The sequence below is a fragment of the Anas acuta genome, chromosome W, assembly GCF_963932015.1.
Source record: "Anas acuta chromosome W, bAnaAcu1.1, whole genome shotgun sequence".
Classification (NCBI taxonomy): domain Eukaryota; kingdom Metazoa; phylum Chordata; class Aves; order Anseriformes; family Anatidae; genus Anas; species Anas acuta.
In genome coordinates, this window is record NC_089016.1 from 28,477,687 (window position 1) to 28,502,163 (window position 24,477).

Here is a 24,477-nt window from a genome sequence, read left to right on the forward strand (position 1 = left end):
CCGAACCTGTGCTGCAGTGAGCTGGCATTCCCTAGAATGACTTCCTACGGGATTTTCAAGGATTTCCTTGGCATTATGAGAACTCTTATCCAGTCATTTAAAAATGTTTTCACTAGAAATGATGCAAATTAATCTTCAGTTTTATATTTGGGCAGGATCATTGCAAGAAAATCATCGATAAGTGGTTGAATGGGCTGTTAAACAGAGGGGGCCAAGGACAAGGATCCATCCTGCACATTCAGCAGGACGCAGCTCTGGGGCTTCTGCTTTCGTGATGTGGGAAGTGAAACCACCGAAATCCCAGCTTGTTTTTACACAGCACTAATTGCGGTGAGCAGAGTAGCTGTTCTTATCGAGGACATCTCATAACCACATGGAAATTTAAGGTCAGAAAAGAAGAATCCCACCCCTTGCCTATGGAAGGTGCGGTAAAAATTGATAACCCACGCTTAAAAAGAGGACCTACAGGTTGTGGTCTCCATCAGCTGGTAGCACTTCAATATTTATTCGTCAATGATCGTCAGATCCTGCTCTCCGAAAAGCAAAAACAAGAAAAAGAACACCTTGTTCCATGCCTTTTTCTTAAGATATAGACGACTAAAAAAGAAAAGGTAAAAGTTGTGCAAGGAGGTATTTCAGCTCAACTTTCTGGTGGCCATCCAGAAATGACCATCCAGAAATGAAAGTGGTTTAATAGAGAGAGATACGCAAAAGCTCCTTTCTTGAAGGAGGACAGTAAGTTCTTATTTCTTTTGTAATTTAAAAATTAAAAAAAAAATGCTAGGATTCTTTAAAAGGAAGGTTTTCAAGACGTTCATGCTGCCACGAGGGGTAATCAGGAGATATCACTGCTGGAAGAGGATGGCCTGGGACAGCAGAGAAGGGCTGAGAGGAATGGCTTATTTCATGGAAAGCTCAAACTCAAATTATAATTATACTCATCGTGGCCATGCCAATAAACTTAGCACTGTGTTGTTTTTGGCTAGGGTTAATGAACCTTTCCCCAGACCTAGGGGAAAGAAATGGTGCTTGTAAATGGTGTTGTTTGTAGGAAACGCTGAACCTCAGTGCCTGGCAGACAAAATACAAAGGAGGAATCTCGCCGCTTGCCCTCAGAAAGACAAATTCACCTGTAGAGTGATGCCTTTTCCCGTGAGCAATGGCCAAATCACAAATGAACGTCAGTCAGGAGGAGGGAGATGGGGGAAGGTTTTGCGTCTGGTTAAGGTTTTAGCACCTGAAACGAAGATAAAAGACCGGAGCATCTGACAGAATCATCTCATCTCTGTACGGATTCGGTAAATATCCAGAAGCGAGAAGAAAATGGCTTTTATGCTTTTTTTTATGCCTATTTCTGTTTGCAGCTGTTATTTAGAAAGGTGCTACGTTGGGATGGAAGAGGCCAGGAAAGAGCTAGCAACAGAATAATGAAAGCTTTTTGTCCCAGCGCTCCCTGGCACTTAATGCACATCTCAAACCCTGCAGAAAAGCACTCTGGCTGCCTGCTATCCCTCCGCAGAGTGGCTTTGGTGACTCAGAAGATGGTTTTTGCTCTTGGATGTCTGGTGCACTTGGCTGCTGATCCTCCTGGTGGCAACGAAGGGAAGGGGAAGCTCAACGGGGGCTGTCCCGCTCCGTAGGTGCATGGCTGGACCCAGCGGGCCAGGACAGAGATGGATAGGGCGAGGTGAACACTTCCCTTTGTCTTTCCTCCTGCTCCTGTGATCGATTCCCTCCATCTCTAAAAAAATATTGCCAGTTGTGGCTGGCAACCCAGCAAGAGGACAAATGCCATCCCTTGATCAGCACGACCGCTGACTACAGCGACAGCTTGTTTTTGTGCTTTTCAGAGGGCAAAAGAGGTACTTGGATTTGTTTTTTTGTCTGCCTGTTGTTCTTCTGTTGTTTTTAGGAGAATTATTATCCTAGGCACCGCTGGGTTAGCTCTCAGCACTCTGCTGAGCCCCTCCGATGAGTGACTGCAGGGACATCCCTCGGCGCAGCGGAGCTGCCGGTGTTCACGCTGCTCTCCTTATTTCTCCGGAGAGCCGCCTGCTCCTTGGTGAAGCAGCGTGATCGCTTTTTCCATCTTCTAACAAGTGCCTCTTCGAGTGCTTCGTGGAGAATAGGCTCTGATTGCCTCTGCTACGAGGTGGCAGGAGCTGGTGCCAAGGTCCCGGGGCGGGCAGCGAGGAGCTTCACCTCCCCAATTCTGCTTCTTGGGATCTCCGAGGTGCTGGAGCTGTGCCCTCTCCTTTTTTCGAGAGATATTTCTCCAATAACAAAGCCAAACATTTCCCGCTGGTGAATCCGACTCCGTTTTTATTACTCAACACATGATTTCAGAGAGGCGGATGTGTGCCTGTTTGAAAGAGAAGCACAGTTTGAAATAACTGCTGGTTAGATATTATTTTAATGTGTTTAAGGCTTCACGCTGAAATCCTCGTTTCCATCTTCCTGCGCTTCAATAGGTGTTATTTCCAAACTAGGGGTTGGTGTCAGGCTCCTGTAACTCCCACGTCGCCGTTGCAGCACCGCTGCTCTCTGGTTCCACTTCTTAATTCCAAACTTTCACCGTTTTCACTCTTTCACGTGAAGTAAAATGCTCCGGGAAAGGGGGAAAAAATCCTATTTGAAAATAGGCTGGGTTTGAGTTATTTCAGAGTTATTTTGGGTCCGTTTCTCTTTGTATTTTCGTTCTGCTAAGGAGAAGAATGAGTCTGCCTTCCCGTGCCCTATTATCTCCTGGCTGTCATTTGAGGCCCCGAGACCTTTTCAGGACACGCTGCGTGGGATACCCGTGGAGGAAAACTGATCGTCAGCCTCCGAGGTCCTACAAATTAAGATCTGAAGGAAGACATCCGTGGGCTTTGATTAAAGTTTACAAATGGGGTTCTGCTAGTAACTGTAGACTGGAGTTATCCCAGAGCGTGCTCCGGCCCCTCTAATTTCCCAAATCAGAACCAAGCGGAGGCGGCTTGAGAGTTTCCTTCGTATCACTTACATCCTGGGATTGCTTAGCCTGAGAGGATGGCATTAATCTCTTCTAACGCTGTTTGAGGGCTGAGTTAAAGGAGGAAAGGCCCGAGCAAGGTTAAGGGAGTTGCTTTTCCTATTGAAATAAAAAATATTTGAGCCTCAAGGAAAGAACAGCGCGCAGAGGACTATGCCAGGAAGATGTGAAATAAAGAAACAAATCTTTGCACTACGTGCAGTTCCCTTTAGTAGATGTCAGGCTCCTCTAATGACTTTGACACCCAGAGTACCAAAAGTAGAGCAGTTCATGTGTAAAAGCTGTTTTGTGGTTCAGAGAAATGATGTTAGAGGACCTCTGGCAAGGCTGCCCTGTAGCAGCTAGGTTACACCAGCGAGCTGCTCCAACCTTGTCAGCTCTGCTGACGAAGTGTTTGAAGTCGTGGGCCCCATCAAGAAATGTCTGGCGGCTGGTTTGGTTCAGGCAGGGCAGGGCAAGGTCTCTGTGCTGTGCCCTAACAAATGATGATGACCCCGGAGAGCTGGAGGAATTATTTAGGTTTTCACATCACCATACCATCAGGCTGGATGTATACATCACTGCCATCCTAATTGCTAGGATGTGTTTCGTGGGATATGTAGGATGGTTACAAGACTCCAGAAGTGAGCATGGGTAGAGGTGAGGTTTGCTTTACCATCCTAATGTGTGGATGTCCAAAAAAAAACCCCAAGGTATTTGCACCTTGGCTGCCTGCTCACAAATAGGCAGTGACATCAGACTGCGTGTTAATCTTGGGGTACCAGAGACACGGACACAATAATTGAAAGCTGGAAGGTTGCCGGGGTAATGGGGAGATTTGACACTGAAAAATATGAGAGCAAATCTTCCCTAAGGTCAAACGCGGATGTCATGGGCTGAATATGCAGAAGGCAGGTACGGCGTTCCCACCGGAGGCCATCAATTTGTTTGCTGCGAGCTGTCAGTCGGATCAAGAGCCTGCTCCATCACCTGGTAAGGGCTGGAAACTTCACGAAAGAATCCATCAAGACACCGAGGAGTTGGTTTAAAAAAGACCGATGGGTGGAAGCTGTGAAATATGATTCCAAAGGAGAAAATGAATCTGGGAGGCTGCTTTATCTGATAGTCTTCAAAGTGGAGGCTGCTGAAAGAGAGGCAGGCCCCCAACTTGACACCACTTGTGAATTTTTCTGTATATTTTTAACGGAGAGCGGGGACAGTGCAGTTTGGGAACAATGACAACAAACCCGCTGCTGTAAAACTGTCTCTGGGCTGATGTACGAGATGGAAGAGATTAGATTTGCAAGAAATTTAAATGAGGTTTCTAACACACAGCGCTGCCAAATGGGAATTTTGCATCCGGAAAATGCTCCTGGCAGGAGCCCACATCGTTCTTTGCCGGGACGGGAAGCAGCAGGGATCTTTGAGAGAGGATGATCAGGATCTCGTGCCCTTCCCCGGGTGAAGGCAGGGGCAGGATGAGAGCAGAGAAGGGCAGCGTGTCGCCTGTCATCGCTGCTCTTGCTCTTTGGATGCACAAGAAGTTAGATCCTGCCTGTAGGAAAGGTGTTGATGAGGCTGATATTTACTTTCTGGCTGATTTTTCCCAGAAACCCCAAATTAAAAAGCAATCTTAGTGCAGCTGGTTTTCCATTTCCAGCCTGAGGATGATCGCTGTTATACTGGTGTGTCTGATCTTCAAAGCCAGAGGCTAGGCTGGGAGGAAATTCCCTTTTTGTCAGTGCTGGCAAGCTGCCACTTGTTTTTATTTTGTTTCTATCTTCACTCATCCATCATCCCGGACGATTTGATTTGGGAATTACTATGCGGCTTCTGTGGAAGCTTCGGTTATTCCCCGGGGTTAAAAACTCGCCGGTCCTTGGCACAGAATGGTCCAGAGAGGAAATGTGTCCCCGAGATTGTCCCTGCTTTGGTCTTCCTGCCACTCCCCCTCAGTGCATGACAGCAAAGCTTTGATTTAAAGGCCATGGGAAAGAGTAATGGAGGTACAGAGTAATCGTAAATTTTCTGCTCTTCGTTTCCTGTTAGTAAAATCTCTTGGAACTGTGCATTAATGTGGTAAAATGATTTCTTTCACCTTATGCATGAAATTCCCCAAATTACCCAGAGTACAATAAAAACAGAGATGGGATTGTCATGATAACACATTTCTCTCCTGTATGGATGGCAAGAGACATTTACAGACACTGCTCTAACAGTTTCATTTGTTCTTTTATCACCTTTTGATACCACAGGCTCTAGAGCTACAAGGAGATATTAAAGTAAAAGAAAATCAAAGTCATCATCAAGGTGCACCTTTACAGTGACATTACTATCGCAATCTGACAGCAATCCGGTCTTAAACCAATATGATTTACACGCAGACTCTAAGGGCAAGAGAAGTTGGGTTGTTTTGTATTGGGCTTATTTTAATGAGGAAAGGGAAATACGTGCAATCCTTCAAAAATGCTGTCGGGGAGCAGTTTTGTCTTTCTATTCCTGTCACCAGATGAAGATCTTCAGATGTTGGTGTTGTTGGGATTGTTTGAGCTTCCCTGTGGTGGTGGTGATGTCTCTGGTGGGAAGACGCAACGAGGCCAGAGGAACATCTCTTTAAAGAACGTGACAGATGTTTTCTTAATCAAATATATCAAGTATTACCATTTAAAATTTGCTTAGAAAGTGATTAGGCCCAATTATGGGATATTGCCTCATACTGGTTTGGTTTTCTTTTGTTAATGTGGCAATTAATCTTTAGTAAAAATCTAATTCATCCCTGGGCTGCTTTTATGCTACGATGGGTTTGTCTAAATCGAATGCAACGACCCCCCTGTCTAATCAGATAAGTTCTCTTGATTTACTGTAACAGCAGGTTTATGGGGTTTTCTTAGAGAGTAATAACATTTTCGTCACGAGTTCGGTGTATTTAATTATTGTTACGAAGGGATGTCTAATAAGGCGGTTATGGCTTTGTTAGGTTTTTTGTCTTAAAGTATTTTGGGGGCTATGGAGCAGCATGCACTTCACAGCACTCATTGCTCTGCAAGCATTTAAACAAAGGGGATGGGCATTAATGAACAATATCCTCAACTCTGACAAAATAAGTGAATGTCTCTTTTGCATGAGCTAGTGGAATAAATGCAGCCTTGACATCTAATTATTGCTGCTGAACGAATAAAATCTTTTACACTTGCTTCGTTTCAGGTGAAGTAAGTCTGCGTAGCACTCCCCTAGCAGCAGAAAAAGGAATAGAAAATGCCCCCAGGTGGGTAACTAGCAGCTGTGGGATTAGATTTGTCCTTTTCAAGCAATGTTTGGACACGGATGTGTTACTGATCAGTCATGAAGTCGAACCCTGAGCACTGTTTCGGCCTGCTGGCACCGAGCTCCTTCCCCCTCCTTATGGCCGTGGTGTTTAAAGCTTGGTGTTTAATGGACTCGATTCGGGCCCGAGCTTGCTTTGACAGAAAGCAAAGAGCCTCAGCCTAGGCCTGCCGACATGGCAGGGTGGCCTGGATTGATGTGGTGCTCGACATGGGGGATGAAACCAGCTGTGAGCATTCTTGCCCCAGCGCCGCCTGAGGAGATCGGCCATGTTGTGCAGCAGTAAGCTGGGCCCGGCAGGGTGACAGGCCCTGAAACGGGCTTTTAAATTCGGTCTCTTCCCAGCAAAGCGGCCACCTCTCAGCAGTTTCAGTCAACTGAAGACATTGAGCATGTTGAATCTCACAGCGTGTGGCTCCTGGGTCAGTTTTGTGTCCTTTCTTTGTAGTCCCGTGGTCGGGTATCTCTGTCTACCTCGACACAGGCACCAGGCATGGCGCTGTGGTAGCAGCCTTAGGCTGTGTAGTCAGGCAAGATCAGTCCCTTCCATCTCCTTGATGTCCTTCTTTTTAAACATCTAAGGCTTACACGAGCTTTTTTAAGCCACCACGGCGTACTAAGAGCTCATATTGAGTCTTTTTGAGACCTCTGGATGTTAAACATGTTGCCTGAGGTCACAGAGCGAGCAAGTTCCTGTAGCTGTACGGGATATCAAGGATTTCGGTGAGCCTTTGGTGAGCCATCAGACCACTCCAGTATCTTTCAGGATGTCCTTAAGTGCATGCCAGCAGCTCATCCATTTTTTTTCTGGTGTTGTGCTTTTATTTCCCTGTCATAACAACGAAAAACTGTGGCTTTAAAGATTTAATAACCGTGGCGAAACAGGATAAATACATTAATAGGCTGGATCCCATATATTAAATGCCTGTAAAAATGTCACCGTTATGAAGAAAATGTGCTAAAATCATTTTCGAAAGAATTCCTGTGAAGGCTGGGATCACAGTATGAAAAATAACATGGTATATTTGATGTAAATAGATTGGTGGATAGATGGAAGGCGTTTCAATAATTCAATTTGATTGTATAACATCTAATCTGCAGGAAACCAATAACTTGCCACTTAAAGAACTACTCATTCCTCTGAAAAATCTTCAATAAGCATTCTATTTAGGAACAATTCTCATTTTATGTTCGACATTTTCTTGTTTTTATACTTAACAATTCAGGATGAGACTTGATGCTTTCCACATTTATTTGCCCATGCAGCTTATCTAGCACCTGAAGTTGTAATTCCTGGTTCATGAAAATTTGATTGCTTTAAAAGCAGTGGCTTCTGATAGCTTAATGATTTCTTCTTGCGGTGGAATAAATTGCCACAGGTAGGAAACACCTTTCTGAAGCAACAAATGATTTTCAGGCAGGAGTCATTAGGAGGATGAAAGGCTCGTAGGGGACACCTGGGCTCGGGGTGCCAGCCCTTTGCACTGCAGCTCTGCACGAGGTGGTGCTGAGGTGGTGAAATCTTGGGGTCACAGCACTTGTGCTCCCCTAGGGTGAACAGCCAGATCTTTTCGGAAAGGTTTCTCTGCTTTAATGGAGGAGGAGGTGGTGTTTTGTTCCGTTTGCCACAGTTTAATGATAATTGGGTGCAGGTTCTTGTTGAAAATGTGTGTCCAGCTGCTGATAAAATGGAGAAATAAGTAATAAATGTCTGTGGGATGGGCTGCTCCGTGCCCATCCCTCCATGCCATTGCCACTGGGGTAAATCTTAAGAACAAACCCTTTCCTCCGTCCTCTGAAGTTTCTTCGGTTGCGTCCCAAATTGCAGGCTTCATCTTACTGTTAGAGGCATTCTTTGCTTAATGTGCTTTTTTCCTTTGAAGTATGGCTGGCTATCAAAATATTTGGAATACGGAACTTCATTTTTCTCAGTTACGCTCTAAGTATGGTAGACCAAATTATATCCCGACTGTTTTAGTTGATTTTTTTTTGTAGGCGCTTGAATCAGAGGTGAACTGCATCTTGGGTTTTACTTGAAAATATTGTCAGTGGTCACAATCCCTTAACAACACAAGTTGCTGATGGTCGAGATCTGAAACTTACTGCAAGAGTTGAGTGGATTTTCATAGCCTCATTATGTGGCTGTGGGACGCGTGCCAGTGCATTTAATTAAGAAAAACTTCGCTTAGAGTAGGTTTTTGACTCATAGATGACAGCAGCACTTTGACCACTATTGCTGCTATTGGGTTTTTACTCCAGAACCATTAATTTTAGCTGTGCAATGCAGCTCCCATTAACGTGGAGCCCTTCTTATGGCTATTACTCAAAAACCATTTGTTTGGTACTCTAAGCATTTCTTTCCTGGGCTGCCCATCATCGTTGAGGAAGTCCCAGTCCTGACCTTAGTAAAGCTTTAGCTGATCTTGAAGGTTCAATGATAAGAAGGCAAAATCCCAGCTGATTCTCTAAGAGTTGCAGGAGTTACTCACATCTGTTTGGGTTTCTCTGGGATTTGCCCACAGCTTCTGAGAGGAAACGTTGTTCGGCGTGAGCTGAACATTTGGGAAATCTACTTTTTCCTTTGAGCTCCGTTACCGTCGTCTCATCCAACCCTGGATAATTCATTTAGCATTTCTGTGATTCTTTCTCCCCTGTGTGTAATGTGGTTAATAATAGCTATCTCAGAGGAGCACGGTGAGATTTTAATTTATTAGTTTTTTTTTTTTTTTCCCAAAGTACTTTGTGACTCTTAAATGGAAAACCGCCATAAAAGTGCAAAGTATTATTGTAATAAATTAATGTGCACGCTCCTTTCAAATTAATAGCCAGATTGTGAGCCATTTACTCACAGCGGAAAGTGTCCTAAAGCTGTGTGAGCAGCTCCACTGAATGAGACGAGCTGTGATGGCAGGACACACAAGCAAAACTTGAAAGTATTGTACTGGAATTATATTGCTGAACTGAGCTTAGGGGTGCTAAGACTTTAAAAACAGAGTTTTTTAATTATTTTAGTGATAGTCGTGCTTCGTTCAGGCATCTGGAATTACTTTCCTATACAGTGATGTCCTAACTGAGAGCTTCAATTTTCTGGGTAGAGTTTTCCAGTTCTATAACTAGGATAAACCCCCTAGATTTATTCGTGAGCATGTGCTCTGTGAGGTTGGGGCTGGGAAGAGTTAATCCTCCCGTACTCATAGAGGTTTGATCTATACAGTATTTAAGACTGTCATGGTATTGAAATAGAAAATATTATGGGTCTGCCTGCCTTCTTGGACTGCAGGCATTAACAAGAATAATATCGTGCTCTGATTTTACAGCGCTTTCATGACATGTGTTTTGAAATCACTTTATTCCATAAAAAAAAAGAAAAAAGAATCAATATATACAAACTGAAGCAACAAATGCCCGATAAAATGGAGTTTAATAGAGCTAAGCTATGGATTCCCCAGTAATTGCAGAGAGCATGCTGAACCACGCACCCGGATGGGTAAGAATTAAACTCGTTTGGCTTCTGAAGCCCTGGCTCGATTCATCGATGAGTCCTGCAGCAGGAGCGATGTGGCTCACGCGGCCAAATAAATGTGGGATTTCCATGAGCAGTGCTCGTAGCTGCCGAGAGGAGATGCCCACAAATCCCAGGTGTTCAGTAGTTAAATATCACGTTGAGGTTTTTCAATCCAGCAGGCTGTGGATTTCCTCTCCTTGCAGCTTACAGCCCGCTAGTGAAGCAGAGCAGGTTCTCGACGGTCTCCCAACCACGGTAAATACTGTTTCTGTTTGATGAAGACAATGACTGCCAAAAGGTCATTTAATATCAAAGCCTAACCTTTTGCTTAGGTAAAGGGAAAAATGGTTTCCCTGGTTCTGTCTTGAAAATCCCGAAGAGAACTGATTCACAGGGTTCTCTGATGCTGCTTTTACCGTGTGTCGGTGGTGAATAGCATTGATTTGGGGGAGCAAAGAAATATTCAGCTAGACTCCATCTAAAAAGCATCACCGTGGTTACAAAAGGTCCTCAAGAATTGAGGGTCGCTAAATATAATGAAATATGTAAAAAAAAAAAAAAAGTGTAAAAGGTGGGTTCCTTAACTTAATCTGAACGTTTCACATCCTAGGGGTAAGCGTGCTTGCCCAGTGGATGTCAACTAGGAGAAAAACCACCCACGAATTCCTGGCTGCCATTGCATTGTGCAGTTTCCACAATCAGTGAAAAGATTTTCACTTTTAACTCTTCAAATTCTTTATTCAGCTGAAGTTTGTTTGGGGTTTCCCAGTTTTGATATAAATAATTTTACTTATTAAACGGGATGAAAGATATTTCAGTATCAGACTCAGGCACTTTCTTTTTCTACTTTGATTTCCTGTGCTTGTAGGACCATCCCTGGGGAACAGTCTTTATCATCTTTCCCTTAAGAGGTTGAAACCGAAGGTGGAGATTTACTTTTTGGCTCCCGTGCTTATGGTGTTTGAGAAATTGGCATGATGTATGCAAATGAAATCATTTTGCGAGATTGTTTCATGAAAGCAAATCTTCCAGAGTGGGTAGGGTGGAGCGGAGCCATCTGCTTAAGGATACGCCAGATGAGAGAAAGCATCGGTGAATTTGTTAAAGCGGAGAGCTGGAAGAGGCAAGGGATTGCCTCAATGTTGGCCACGGGGTATTTAAGCTCCTTAGCATCCTATATTGATAAGACAGACTCAGCATTTCTGCTGCAAAACAAACACATTTGAATGTTTGCACATTCGAAACGTGTGCGCTTCTTGGATGAGATTGTCAAAGGCGAATGACGCGTTAAAGGTCGCGTATTTTCTCCGACTCGAGGGATGCCAACCTGCTCGCAATCCTGCGTGCCCGGCAGTCATTCTGCACACCCCAAGAGGAGGAGTTGGGTTCACTTGTGGTCGTTTCAGCCCGTCATTGCTGAAATTTCCTTTAAGCAGCACAACTGCAGAATATTCAGTGTTGTGGGGATGAGGATCAGATGGTAAATGGCTCTTGATGTTTGTCGAAAACACATTTTCCTGGACAAATGTTTGATGAGGTTGGTGGTTTTCTTCTCTACCTTCCTTCCTAAATCTGTGACAATGCAATTAAAATCAAATATATGTAGCATTTTACATTCCCTGGGTGAAAAGAAAGTAGAAGATGAGCTTTGTCCCATGTTTTTTTTCCTCTTTTGGAATAAAAAAAGTGAAATACTCCCAGTATTTTTCCCATTGGACTGGAAAGTAATCCCATTAGGACAGGCAATCTTACCCAAGAGCTCATGAATCCTGTTTGGGGTGGGCAGTACTACATGAGAAAGTAATGAAAATAGAGATTCCCAAGTAAAATGACTTATACATTTAATATATAAAGATACTTCCTTATACTCAATAAAATGGATGGAGAGAGAAGTAATTAAACATCTGATTATATCACAGCTTGAGTAATGAGTCGAAATTAGGGTCTTACACAAGATTTTTGTGGCTTATTATGTTCTCCACTCCGGTTTGGAACTTGCTTTGTCATCTATTTCAATTTTGTGTCTAATGAGAAATAATGCAGCCGCATTCAGGAGGTTTTTAGGTTTCATGGTTATTGGGAAAATTACATGAAAACATACAGGCTAATATAGACAAATGGGAACTAAGTCTGGAGGCAATGAACCAAGCTACAGAATACATGCGACTATAATAGGAAAATCCTTGAGGCCATCATTTTAGCTTTCTGATAGAGTCAAACGGCAAAGATGTTATTGAGATCCATCAGCAGAAAGGAATATCAATCATTAAGGTCACGGGAGAGCGGAGCTGATGTTTGTACGAGCTCCACGCTGCCCGGGGCTGGCAGAGGAGGAGATGCTCTGTTAGGGGAAGAGTAGTGGAGTTAGTTTGGTCCCTAATTCCGATACTGGAAGTCATCCAGAAAATCGTTAAAAATAATAATAATGTGTTAAAACAAAAATATTTCGGATGGAGAACTGATGAAATTGCTGCCATTGTATCATGGATTACAACTGTATCATGAATACCAATCAATAGTGAAATATTTCCCAGGCTTTATTAAAAACTTGATACAAACCCAACCTGCAATTTATGTAAGTTCATATCTGCTCGTTTTTTAACCCAACCCATCTTTTTTTTTTCCCCTACTGGAAGTTGGGCATCGGGGTTTTCCGGCGAAAATAGCAAATTCCCTCTGAGAGTTGTAAAGCTTTGTATGGTCATGAGCATCGGCTGCTTTTTCTCCTTCATCTCAGCTTTTAAATTCCAGTGCAAAAGCTCCTCAACATTATTTTTTCTCCTAGGTTTTTGGCCTTCGACATGTTTTCTGTTCATCCATACCTCTTTTTTTTGAAATGTTTTAGTTTCTTTAAAAAAAAAAAGAAAAAGGGAAGAAGATTAAACTTTAAAGAGGATAAAGAAGAAAAGCAAGCTAAAAAGCAAGCTAACTCCTCTTGCCAGGAGTTGGACTCAATGATCCTTATGGGTCCCTTCCAATTTGGGATATTCTATGATTCTATGAGAAGTCTTTTCAGTAGACGTTCGTTTTCGTAGAAGAGTGAAGCTGTGGATTGCTGCCAAGCGTGCAGGCAGTGCCTACTGATAATACAAATTCTGATGGAAGTCATTAAGAGAGAGGGGGAAAAATAGGAATAGGAAAGGAGAAAGGCAAACCCACCGCTGCTACTTAGCGGGTTTGCCCTTGGGAGAGGCATGCAGAGCCTGAACTGTGCGGTTTCTGTGCACAGTTCTGTGAGTTTTAGTTGAAAAATTGGTTGCCGTTGAGGTTTCTTGCAGTTTTGCTCCTACCCGGCAGAGGCAACGCTTTTGTGTTCTCAACACGCATCACGGTGATAAATTGTGTTCCTTACATCCCCCAAAGTGCAAGAGATTTTGATTGATACACCAAAAACCCGAACCGTTTTTCCCAATATTTCCTTTTTCAGCTTTCCTTTTTCTCTCCTGTACGTTTTTTAAATTCCTGAGTCCTTCCAGGGGCAAAGCTTTAACCTCTTTGTTGCAGGATAAGCCTTTTTATTTGCGTGCCAGCCAATTTTTCCCTTTAACAGCTAAATATGTGAGGTGCTGATGGGAGGAGTGACAGCTGTCAGAGTGATCGGTGTCGTATCTCAGCAGCAGAGTACTGAAGAAGATGAGAATTTAGCCTTGTGCATAAATTAAGGGTTGAGCAATTGCCTGCAGGATGAAAGAAGCAGCCCAGTGCCTCCCTGTTGTCCTGCCTTAAAGGTGTTTTTTTTTTTCCTTTGGAAAATAATAAAGTTTCTTCAAAAGGATGCTCGGTGGGGGAAATTCCTTGCTCAGCACAGAGCCTGTTTTTTAGCATGTTAGATCCTGCGCAAACCCTGAAGGAAAGGAGTCCTGCTTTGTGTGCCAAGGTGAGTTTGACCCACAGCCCGTGAATCCTTGCTCTGTTTGAGCAGAGAAAATGAAATATATATTATTAAAGAGGGGTCAAGAGCATTACTTAGAGTAGTAAAGACTAATCCCGGTAATACAGTCGGAGCCTGCAGGTTTGGGATCACGCCGGTGGGACCTTAGGGTTAGAGATGATAGCTTTTATTCCTTCTGTCAACTGCTGAGAACACAAGAGCTGCAAAAATGATATTGTGCTGCTTGTAAATATTGTATCTGGAGGTAGGAGATAACTGCATGGGGGAGTTTCGTTCCTCCCGTTGACGTTCGTTCAGGATCTTCAACGCTCTCCTCGTGAAAAAGGTGTTGGAGGTGCTTTCATCCTGCTCATGCTCAGGATAACTCCGGCTGTGGGATGTCCTGTTTGAGTTGGTTTGAGTTAACGCCACTCCTGTAACCTCACTCAGCCCCAGAAATAGGTGCAGCTGCAGGCTGGCTTCAAAATGGAGTCAAAATTCAGCTCACCTGGTAGATGCAAGGACTTCACGGAGCTCCTTGGTGCACAGCCAGCTTGTAGAGTCGCAACAAAAGGCCAAATTGCAAATGAGGTGAGCTGTAATTATTATTTCCTGATGCAATCACATGCTGAGACTTGCAGAGATTGAGCTGAGAGACGATAAAGGGTCAAAATAGTAACATGGACCAACGTTTTAGAGGTGGTAGTTGTACAAAGACACGAAAAATGTTTGATATGAGATGTTATCGTGCATATTGACATCTCTCTCCTAGAGTATCTGGAGGTAGGTCACGCAGGAAAATCCAAGGGGAAAAGTCAGCCCCTTCCCTAACTTAATTTCAGAGCACGTTGGCCCTGAAAGCTCTGTTGGGATGATAAAGTCCATATAGACAGAATATAGGGCGATGAGGTCCATATAGACAGAATATAGGACAATGAGGTCCATATAGACAGAATATAGGACAATATTCCCTGGGACCAGGGGGAGAAGGTGGATGATGCATTCAGAGCACAGCAGGGCATCAAAGGAGCTTCAGCGAGAGTTAAACAGCAGAGCAGGGAATTCGCCGAGTACCTAAAATAGACGTTTTCAAACGTCTCATTTCAAATCAGCCTGTCTAAATGTATTGAATTGGAGAACTTTGAAAGGACTGTTTGAAATGTCTGAATTAAAAACGTTGGTGTCTCGAAAGTAAATGTGGAAATAGTTGAACGTTGGGGAAGGTTGGAGTGAGGTTTGGAAAGGCCCATGGGGCTGGGTTGGGGATGCTCACCCCGACAGCCACATCAGGTAACATGGTTTTCGAATGCTTTAACATGTTTTTCTAATATTTTAACATGGTTTTCTAATATTTTGACCCATGACCTGGGAAAAAAAAAAAAAAAAAGACCAAATTCACAGCTCACACAAACACGTTGCTTTGCAAGAGCAGGATTGATCCCAAGCAGAAAAGCTTGAGCTGGGCACATTTTCGCTGGAAAATACAGACTGGAGAAGTGCTGAGAGTCGAGGCTGATCAGCTGAGCATCACACCCAGCACTTGCAGCAGCAGAAATTGGTGTGAGATTGTGGATTTTGGTAAAAACAAGACCTTTGAATAAACCTAGCACGTCCACACCTGGCACTGGGGAAAAACACTGCAGAAGAACTGCATCCGCGGTTCAGGAAGGAGATTTAAGTGATCCAGGCATCCAAGGTGAACCGTGACATTGGTTAAAGGATAGGAAAAGATGCTGAAGATGAAAGAGCCCCTTTTATTTCTTTGATCATGGTCTGTAGGTGTCTGTGCCAGGAGCAGAAATACAATAATAAAGAGCCTTACGGTCTACCTGACAACGAAATGAAGAACATCCAGCGTTGAAAAAGGACAAGTTTAGACTAGAAGCAAGGTAATATTTAAGAAAACAAGAGTAAGTAATAGAACAAGGTACCGAAGTGCGTGGCGTGGTTTGTATCTCTAGGAAAAAACTGAACGAGATTCCTAAAATATACGCAGTAATCCAAAAATGAATTAATTTACAGAAGTTTCACTCTGCTTTATATGCAAGGTCAGGCTAGATTGGCTGCCAGCTGCTTTAGTGCTGCCCTTCTGGAGGGGAATGGCAAACAAAAAACTGCTCTCGTGGGTCCTGGAGCAGGTGACGTGGCCGCTACTGAGACGACAGCTCCTTGATTTCTGTTTGGGTGAGCGCTGCGTGGACACCTCCATGCCTTTTATCCTCGGTGACCTTGGATTACTTAAAAAATCATTTGCCGCTTTTGCGTGTTAATCGAATTAGAGCATGCTGCTTCTTTTCTGTTTGATCAAATTCAACCCCCCTCCGCCAGAGCGTGAGTGTCCTGGAGTGCCTGTAGCTGCTTTGGGTCCTTTCATCTCCGTGCTCAACTTCTGGTGCTGAGACCAGAGGTCATCCTGTGCCAGGGCAGTGCCTGGAGAGGGAGGTTTGCACCAAAAGCATCCTTGTTTTTTTGAACCAAAAGCATCCATCAAGGGAGACGAGGACTGAAATGTGTAAATTAGAGCTGCTGCTATCCTGTGCTTTACCTGGGGGCTCGGAAATGAGCAATTCCTCATCCATCTTTCTGTTTTTTTAATGGAAGGGGGGAATTTTAATTACTTCTTAGTAATGATGTCTATGTTCCTTGTCTTTTCACTAGTGGCCCAAATCTTTATTTTCCATGATGCAAATTTTGAGCTTCTGACCTCAGTCCGTGTTAACGATTTTGTTTGAATGAGACGGCTTGAAAGTTGATATTTAGTAGGAATAAATGAAATAAGGGTCCTCCCATTAACTTGTTGGGTAAACAAAATATAGTAAGCATCGAAACAGGCTGCAGTAATGTGCCCAATATTGCATATCGTTATAATACATATTCTCTTTCATCTATTTGCTCCTCTGTTTCTCATTTTCTTCTCCCACAAGACAACGTGATAAGAAGGTGATTGAGGCCATACAGATAAAGATCTCAAAAAATAACTACCTTTTCAGCACGCTTCCTCAATATGCTCCTCTTGGAGCGTGACGAAGGTTTGTCGTTCTTTAATACTGGACTTTTTTCAGCCAAACACCTCCCCCCAAGATTTCAGGGGCTGTCGGGCAAACAAGGCAGTGTGGGATTTGAGTGGGTAAACAGCTTTCTGTACATTTTGGGTTGTTCCATAAATGTTCCATAAACTTCTGGAATACCTGTGTAAAGGGTATCGATGTGTGATCGGTTGGTAATATTATTTTTTGATAAGAAATCCAATGACCTCTACTGATATAAAAACTTCAATTCATGCTGGTTTTGTTAGGAAAATGTGCTGATGAATTGAAACACTGCATCAGCCAGAAGTTTTGAAGGCACCTCCTGAGAGCACCTAAAGGTGAGAGCATCTCCCAAGGTGTTGTAGTTTTATTTCTTCCTTCTTCCTCTCATGCTCACAGCTTTCATAGCCCTTTGCTGGGCTCTTTCCAGTACACCCAGGTCTCTCTTGTACTTTGGGGCCCAGAAAGTCCCCAAATAAACCTGGGAAATCCGTGTGTGGAGAGGTGGCTGTCGGTGCCGACTACTGAGGGGAGGGAGTCTTAGATATGTACAAATCTCCCAGGGACATCTATTAATTACACTGGCTTTTAATTATCTGTCACTGATACTTTACATGACCTTGAGCGAGTCATTTACTCCGCGCGTGTGTGTATCTATCTGTAAAATGCTTGTGAATTATTTAATGCCTACAAATTGCTTTGAGATCCCAAAATGAAATGCATTATCGTTGCAATTACCGAGCCTGGAAGCGTGGTGCGTGCTGGTGTCAGCCCGAATCTCAGCAAAGAGCTCCAGGAAAGAGCGTTCACTGGTCCTCAACACATCACAGGGATCTGGAAAGCCATCGTCCTGCCCTTATTTTCCTGTCTAACCACAAAAACATCTTATAACCGGGTTATGCGAGTTGAAATTTTGCGTCTCGTACAGATACAGAAGAGGAAAGTTGGTGGTGAGGTCTTGAGATGTTTGTTTTTTTTTACGATGAGACAGGTTGGTGCTCAATTATCTTGAATTAATAGTTCAAGTAGTTATCTTGAATTAATTCAGAGCCATTGTATCCTTCCCTTTCTTTAAAGGGCAAGAAAAAATGTATTTTTCGGAGTCTTGTTTTCCCATTAACTTAATGCCCATTTGGGCTACCCTTAGGCAAACGGACAAAATACTTATAAATAAGTAAATAGAGATAATTCAGCTCTTCCTGCATTTTTTTTCAGATTTTTTTTTTTTTTTTTTCAGATTTTTTCATGCTGTTTACCAAAACTTGAGCTAATTGTCAGTATTGTATTAGCCCTTAGCCTCCTCTGTGCTGCGTGTGCTGCTGTTTTACAGGAGTTGACAGAAATAACGTTAATGCATCCGAAGATAAAGTTTGACCCAATACACAATTATGAAACGCTCGTTTGTTCCCAGGGCAGATGGTAGGTGGTCAATAGCTGCTGTCTGCACCATAAGTCATAAAGGCAGCAATAAAATAAAATCTTTAGGTATTTAGAAAGTGACAGATATCTGTGACCTTAGTTTTCTCAGCGCGGGCTGTCTGTTATCGGCATGTCACATAAAAGCCACGTTTATTATTAAATAAATAATATTCTCTGGCCTCCAGTTGGGCATGGGTCAACGTTTGTACCTATTAGAAGGGACAAGGATGTTTTGGTTCATTTTTGTGGTTTTTCATTCAGTGGTCATATATAAAACAACATTTTAAGGGGGAAGAAGTCGTCTTTCCATGTCGAACTTATTCACGAGTGGGGAGGGGTTTGGGCAACAAAAGAAAACAAAATTGGAACCAACACGGAGACAACACCGTATTTTCCTTATATATTAGTGTCACCTTTTCTCCTGTGTTGGTTGAGGGGCTGGCGCCTACCAATCAATGAGAAAATCGCTGGGTTTATTTAGATAAGATCAAGAATTTTACCTTCAAGTGTAGTGCAGGTCGTTGTAGCGTTGCAGAAGGATTTCTGCCTTTGGGAACAAGTGGGAGCAATGCTAAGCTTTGCTTTTCACTGTATTTTCTGGTGTATTTATAATATAGTAAGTGTGGTTTCAGTTGCATTTATATATATTAAGTATTTATAAAACTGAAATTGTGTTTTTCTCTAAGCGTCTCATCAGTGTGCTCATTGATAGGAGAGCATTTAGTAATGTAGGCAATAAAAATCAAAGTCTCTTCATTAAATTATTATTTTTTTAGAGAGCACAGCAGATTAGCAGCTTTTTACTTGGCTAAAACTGATGGTTCTCTGCTCACAAAGAAAAATCGGAGATGTTTTCCGCCCTCCAGTATCTATCAGACTCAATACCAAGAGAGATGCACGTCGTCATGTAATAGAAAACAGAGGAGGGAAGGGTTTGACTACAACGCCCTGACGGAGCTGCACGAGTTGCCTGCACACCTTCTCCACCTCTTTCATGCACGCCTGACCACGGTGATGTATCGCTCGACTTTTTGGTGGCTCAATTCTTTCCCTCTCGGGAACCGCGAGCTGCCGCTGTTGTGATTTTTTTGTAGGAGCTGACCTTCACGTGGAGAACTAAAGAAGCATGACGCTAATCTAAATCATTAAAGAAGACAAGCCATGCCTTTATTTAGGTGAAGAAGGAAGTTTTACATAGACTAACAGCGTCGTTTTTCTTTTATTTCTTCAAGGCTGGGCTGAGGGGAGATGTATTGATATCATATCGCCTTCCTGAACGGCAGGTGCAGAGCATAGAGTCAGACAAGGGTACCGAGCTGTGGCAAGAAAGAAGAAGATGGGAATTTTAATCTAGTTTTTGAAGACACGTTCTTAGGTATCTATTTATTTATTGCCTCGTACTCTTTCCAAAGAGCTCTTGGATATCGTAAGAGCATTCATAGGACATTTTTGGGACCTGGTGGAATAATAGTTTCATGAATTACCATGAATGTAGAGCAGTGGAGGTCTGTGTATGAATTTATCCAAAAATCAAATTCTCCTGATGTTTGTAGAACTGCATTGGCTTGGAGTTCGATCTTAGGACAGGCACAACCTGGTTTGTTCACTTAACATAGCTTTATTTTAAGCCCATGGCTTGTGCAAGCTAGCAGTGAAAAATACGAGGGCCCTTTTCGAAGGATTGGGGTATAGGAGATGACAAAGGCTCCCGTTAAGCACACGCAATTGAAAGTCTTCTCATTCTGCAGGCTGACAGGGTTGGGCACTCACTGACAGCAGTTATCTTCCTTGGGTCAGTAGGAACACATTCCTTATTCAAACATGCAAAGGGAAGACGCTTCGCATTAGAAAACGCTGACATTTCCAAGTTAAAATTGCTTCCTCTTGTCGCAAGATCAGCTGTCATCTCGCAAAAGGTATTTCTAGAAATGGGGAGGTCAGCCCAACACCCAACGCTCCACGCTAGCTGTTGCTGCTGGCAAGGGCTCGATTAGTCCCCACGTCTCTTCTACAGGCTCATTACCACCAATCTTTGACATTCTTCCAAATAAATGCAGCCTCTTGTGCTCCTGGGAGGGGAAATCCCATTTGTTTGAAGCAAGGCTCAAGACCCCAGAACCTTTTTGCAGCATTGCTGGATTCTATCAGAGCCCCTTGGAGCTGTCGCGGGTCCCCTGGTATTCTATTAAAACCCCAAATCTCGTGGACATCTTTTACATGTCTGATTAACCTTTTGGGTTTTAGTTTTACTTCCATTTTATTTTGGTACAGCATAAAATATCCTCAGCCTGAGTCCGGGGCATTTTTATATGGCTGGGTTGATGTGAAATAAGGAAAACGAGCGCTTTGGAAAGTGTTTTCATTCCGACGAGGTCTAAAAATGGAGCCTTCAGAGTTTTCATCTTAAATTATTTTTGTCTGAGGATAGGTTTGAAGGTTTCAACAGGGCAAAGGACGATATAAGGATACCGTAGCGCAAGGCTGCTGAAATCTCGCTGAACTCGAGCTTTCCACCCATTCACCGAAACCTTCTAAAAAAATATATATATAAAAACTTCTCTGAAACCTCGTAAGTTTTCTGGTGGGGAAAAAAAATGCCTGCGGTGTCTTCAAGTTGCCTTTCTATTGCCACGATATAATTAGAAGGAACACGAGCAACAAGCAAGCATTTTCATCGCCTTTCCAGCCCAACTCGCCAACCTCCTCCACGTACGCGGGCCTTTGAAATATTCAGCACGGAGAAAAAGAGGAGAGCAAATACGGCAGCGCTTGGCGTTTATTGATCTATAAAATATTTACGGCACGTGTATTTATAGTGCTTGGTGTTTTATATGTATGCATAACGGATATGGAGCAGGAGTCTGGATGTGTTACATCTGTCTGCTTTGGCACGTCGTGGTGTCCTTATTTGTAGCCTCTACCTGTGTTTCGTGCTGTCTGATTTGCTTTAGGGAAGCTGGGATGATGGCCTTTGAAAATAATGCACCTTATCCACTGCATAAAAGGTTTGTGAACACACGGTAATTATTAAATGCATTGTTCTGTCTAGAAAAATGCCAACAATTTTTTTTTAAATAGAGGGAAATGGGGAGGGGAGCAGCAGTGACCCCGTGCTGGTGGAGGGAGGGAAAACCTTCGGGTCAGGGTCCGTGAATGTGTGCGTCAGAAAGAATAACTGGCAGGAATCTGTGAATTACAAGCCTCTAAATTAATTACAGGCTTCTGGTGACACGGCAATAAACCATTCTAATGAAGATTGAGTGGTTTATGGTTTTGTCAGAGCTCTGAAAAATTGCGGGGTTTGTAAACTGCGTAGATAGCGGGGGGTTTGGTGTGAGCTTATTGAATAAAATATACTGGTGGAAAGAAGCTAAAAATGAGCATGTGAATTCGCTTGCTTCTTAATTTTTAATTCAGCTCTTTGTTACACAAACAGCTTGTTTGCTTTCCCTCGAACCGAGCTATTCAACGCTGATTATTCTCCACTCTGCCGCTGTGTCTTTTTGTATGCCTCTAGTGTATCTGATGTTATTTAAAAAAATAATAATCTCAATCGTCAGCCTCATTACCGGTGTTTCCCTATCAGTGATGCTTTTTTTTTTCTGAAAAACCTGCAGAATTTCTTGCGTGCTCCTGTGGCTGTGGGGTCTTGAACCCGTTGTGCCCCCCCCCAAAAGCAGGCAGTGCCTTCCTGACCTGCGCACGCACCTCCGTGGGAGCCTCTTCAGTAGGAAATTAGGCAGCCAAGTTAATCAGGACAGCTCATCAGGTTTAATTTGTGCACGCTGGAGTTGATCCGAACCGGATTGGGAGCTTCTAGGTATCCAAAACTGTGAGGTGCGTGGAAAATAAGGCCGATCTGAAAGAGGACCAGGGAAGATTTGACATGGGAGCAACGCTGAGGGGCCAAGGTCTCGTGCTTGTTTGTGTAGATAACTTAGCTCCAAAGCAGAAGCAATTGCTAGAAATTAAGAAATAGCTGACACGATAGCCTTGCAGTCTTATTTTGATCTTGTTTTTATGCATTATGTACAGTTTTTAAATAAAATAATCAAGTTTTCTCCAAAATACTCCTACCTTGTTGTGGACGCAAGCTTGGAGAGCCCTCCAAGGATTTGTCGGGAGCGTGTGGTTAAAGAGATGGCATCTCAAGGACTCTGCTTTCAGTTATCACCCAAGCTGGAAATTTTAATGCCAATAAGGGCAAGTAAGGGATTGCAGGCAGAGTTTTGTGGGTAAGGTTGTTAAATGCAGCTGTGAAGAGCACATCGAGATAACGCTTTGGTCCCTTGCACGACGCTTCTCTTGTTGGAGATGGTTGGGTTGACTCATGTTCTGCTTGCCCCATGAGATTTTAAGGTCTGGTGGACAACTGGAAGATGTTAGTCTCAATGGAGACTGCTCTAAGTCGCACCTAACTCATCCAGAAAAACTGGGGGGAGTTCTTGTGTCCTTTAAGCTGTACCTTGGATATTCTCTTGATTTGTGATGCTGGCAGAGCACTACGAGATTAAGGAAGCGCGTGGATCATGCCAAAACAGGAACCAGAGAAAACCCTACTGGAAACTCATCGTTTTGTTTGCACGGAAGAGTTTGAAGCCTAGAAACCGTGAAGCCATGCACTAAATAAGAAGCTGGAAATCAGATCCTAAAATGCTCTTACAGTGGATGTTCTCCCCTGAGTGCCCTAGGAGGCTGCAGGATTTGATGGTTTAATTGGGGAGTGTGCTGTAATCCTTGCAAACCTGGCGTCCGAATTAGGGATGCAAGGGCAGCCTCGACTGTAACGTTTCTTTAGCTTCTGCGCAATTGATTTTATAATCTTCACCTTCTTTTAATTTAGAGGGGGGGGGGTTGAATATTACGGCTTTATAAATATTATAAGCAGACAGCAGGAAGGACGACTCAAGAAACACAATTGGATTTTCTGTCTGAAATGATAAGTCGTGGATGGTACTTGGAAATTTAATCCTTTCTGGCTTCCCGAGGACTATGGATATTCAAAACCATCGTTCCCCTGGGAAAGCTGGTGGGAATGCTGATGTCTTTTTTTTTTTTTGGTGGGTGCTCTTCAGTTGGATGCGAGGGGAGTGGGCTCGTCAGGACGGTGACGTTATGAGCGGTTTTCCTCAACTTGCTAATTTCTATTGTGCTAGTGTTACAATAATGATGAAATTAAATTAGCATATCGTATAGCATACTGAAAAGCTGTGAATACATTACAGTAATGCAAGGCAACAGATAATTGGTGGCTTAATAAGTATTCCTTCTCAGCAAAGATAACTATTTTTTTTTCTTCTTCCATCACTGGGGACGGATTTCCTAGTTATTGATTATCTCTTCATCTTCTATTAAACTCGGTCAGAAGTCCTGGTTTAGATGAAAATGTCTCTAAATGCTCCTAATTCTGTGTCACTTGCCAATGAACTTGTCTTATACCTTTATGTACCTCTCCATGCGTTGACTTACAGGTCTTTGTTAAGTTAGCAGTTGGCATCCAATCCTTTGAAATGAATGAGATTTAATTACCCTCCTTCTTAGAGATTTTTTAAATATTATTTTTATTTATTTAATTTCTCGCTATCAAGTTACTTCTATAAAATTTTGGGTTGTGCGCATTGGAAAACAACTTGCATGTTTTGTAAATTGAAGTTCAAATTCTTTCTTTTGGCCAAAAAAAAATGAACAAAAAAGCTAGAAATGCATATTAAAAGCAACCATTAAGTGCTCTCTCTAGAATAAACGTTTTCCCTAGTGTTTGCTTGTTAAAGGTTGAAGAGAAGAATTTGAATTACAGATGTGTTTTCTACCTATTTCTGATATTTTTGAAGGCTTATTGAAATTATTTACTTGCTAAACCTTTACTTGTATTTACTCATCGCCGCTTTCATTTTTCCCCCCACCTCTTTTTGTAGTTCCACCATGGTTTTTAGTTCGCCCGTCGAATCTTTATGCCTACGAGAGCATGGACATCGAGTTTGAATGCGCCGTGTCTGGCAAGCCCATCCCTACGGTGGAGTGGATCAAGAATGGAGAAGTGGTCATTCCTAGCGACTATTTTCAGATAGTGGTAATTATCTAGTTTTTTTTACTCGCTGATGGTTGAGATTTTTTATCAAGTTGTGAAATGCGTTCTGATACTTGACCCAATCGTTGCCTTCGCAAACTTGGAAGCTTTCCCAAAGAAAACAAAATTTCTTGTGCCTCCTAGTGCGAAGAAGGAGCATTGCAGTGAGATGTTATAGCGAGTTCGTTGATGTCATCTCCCAGATTTAGGGAGATTTAAACACTTCTTTTTGGAGAGATGTAACAGTTTGTGATCCCAATCTAAATTATT

The 24,477-nt window shown here is 42.9% G+C and overlaps 1 protein-coding gene across 2 annotated transcripts in view; it reads left to right on the top strand.

Moving 5' to 3' along the window:
• The window catches only part of DCC (DCC netrin 1 receptor), a 347,209-nt gene that overhangs the window by 166,082 nt on the left and 156,650 nt on the right, over positions 1-24,477 (top strand). For both annotated transcript variants that reach the window (XM_068665177.1, XM_068665176.1), the window contains one exon: positions 24,056-24,210. In XM_068665177.1, coding sequence (XP_068521278.1) covers positions 24,056-24,210 — 155 coding nt within the window. The remainder of the gene's footprint in view (positions 1-24,055; positions 24,211-24,477) is intronic.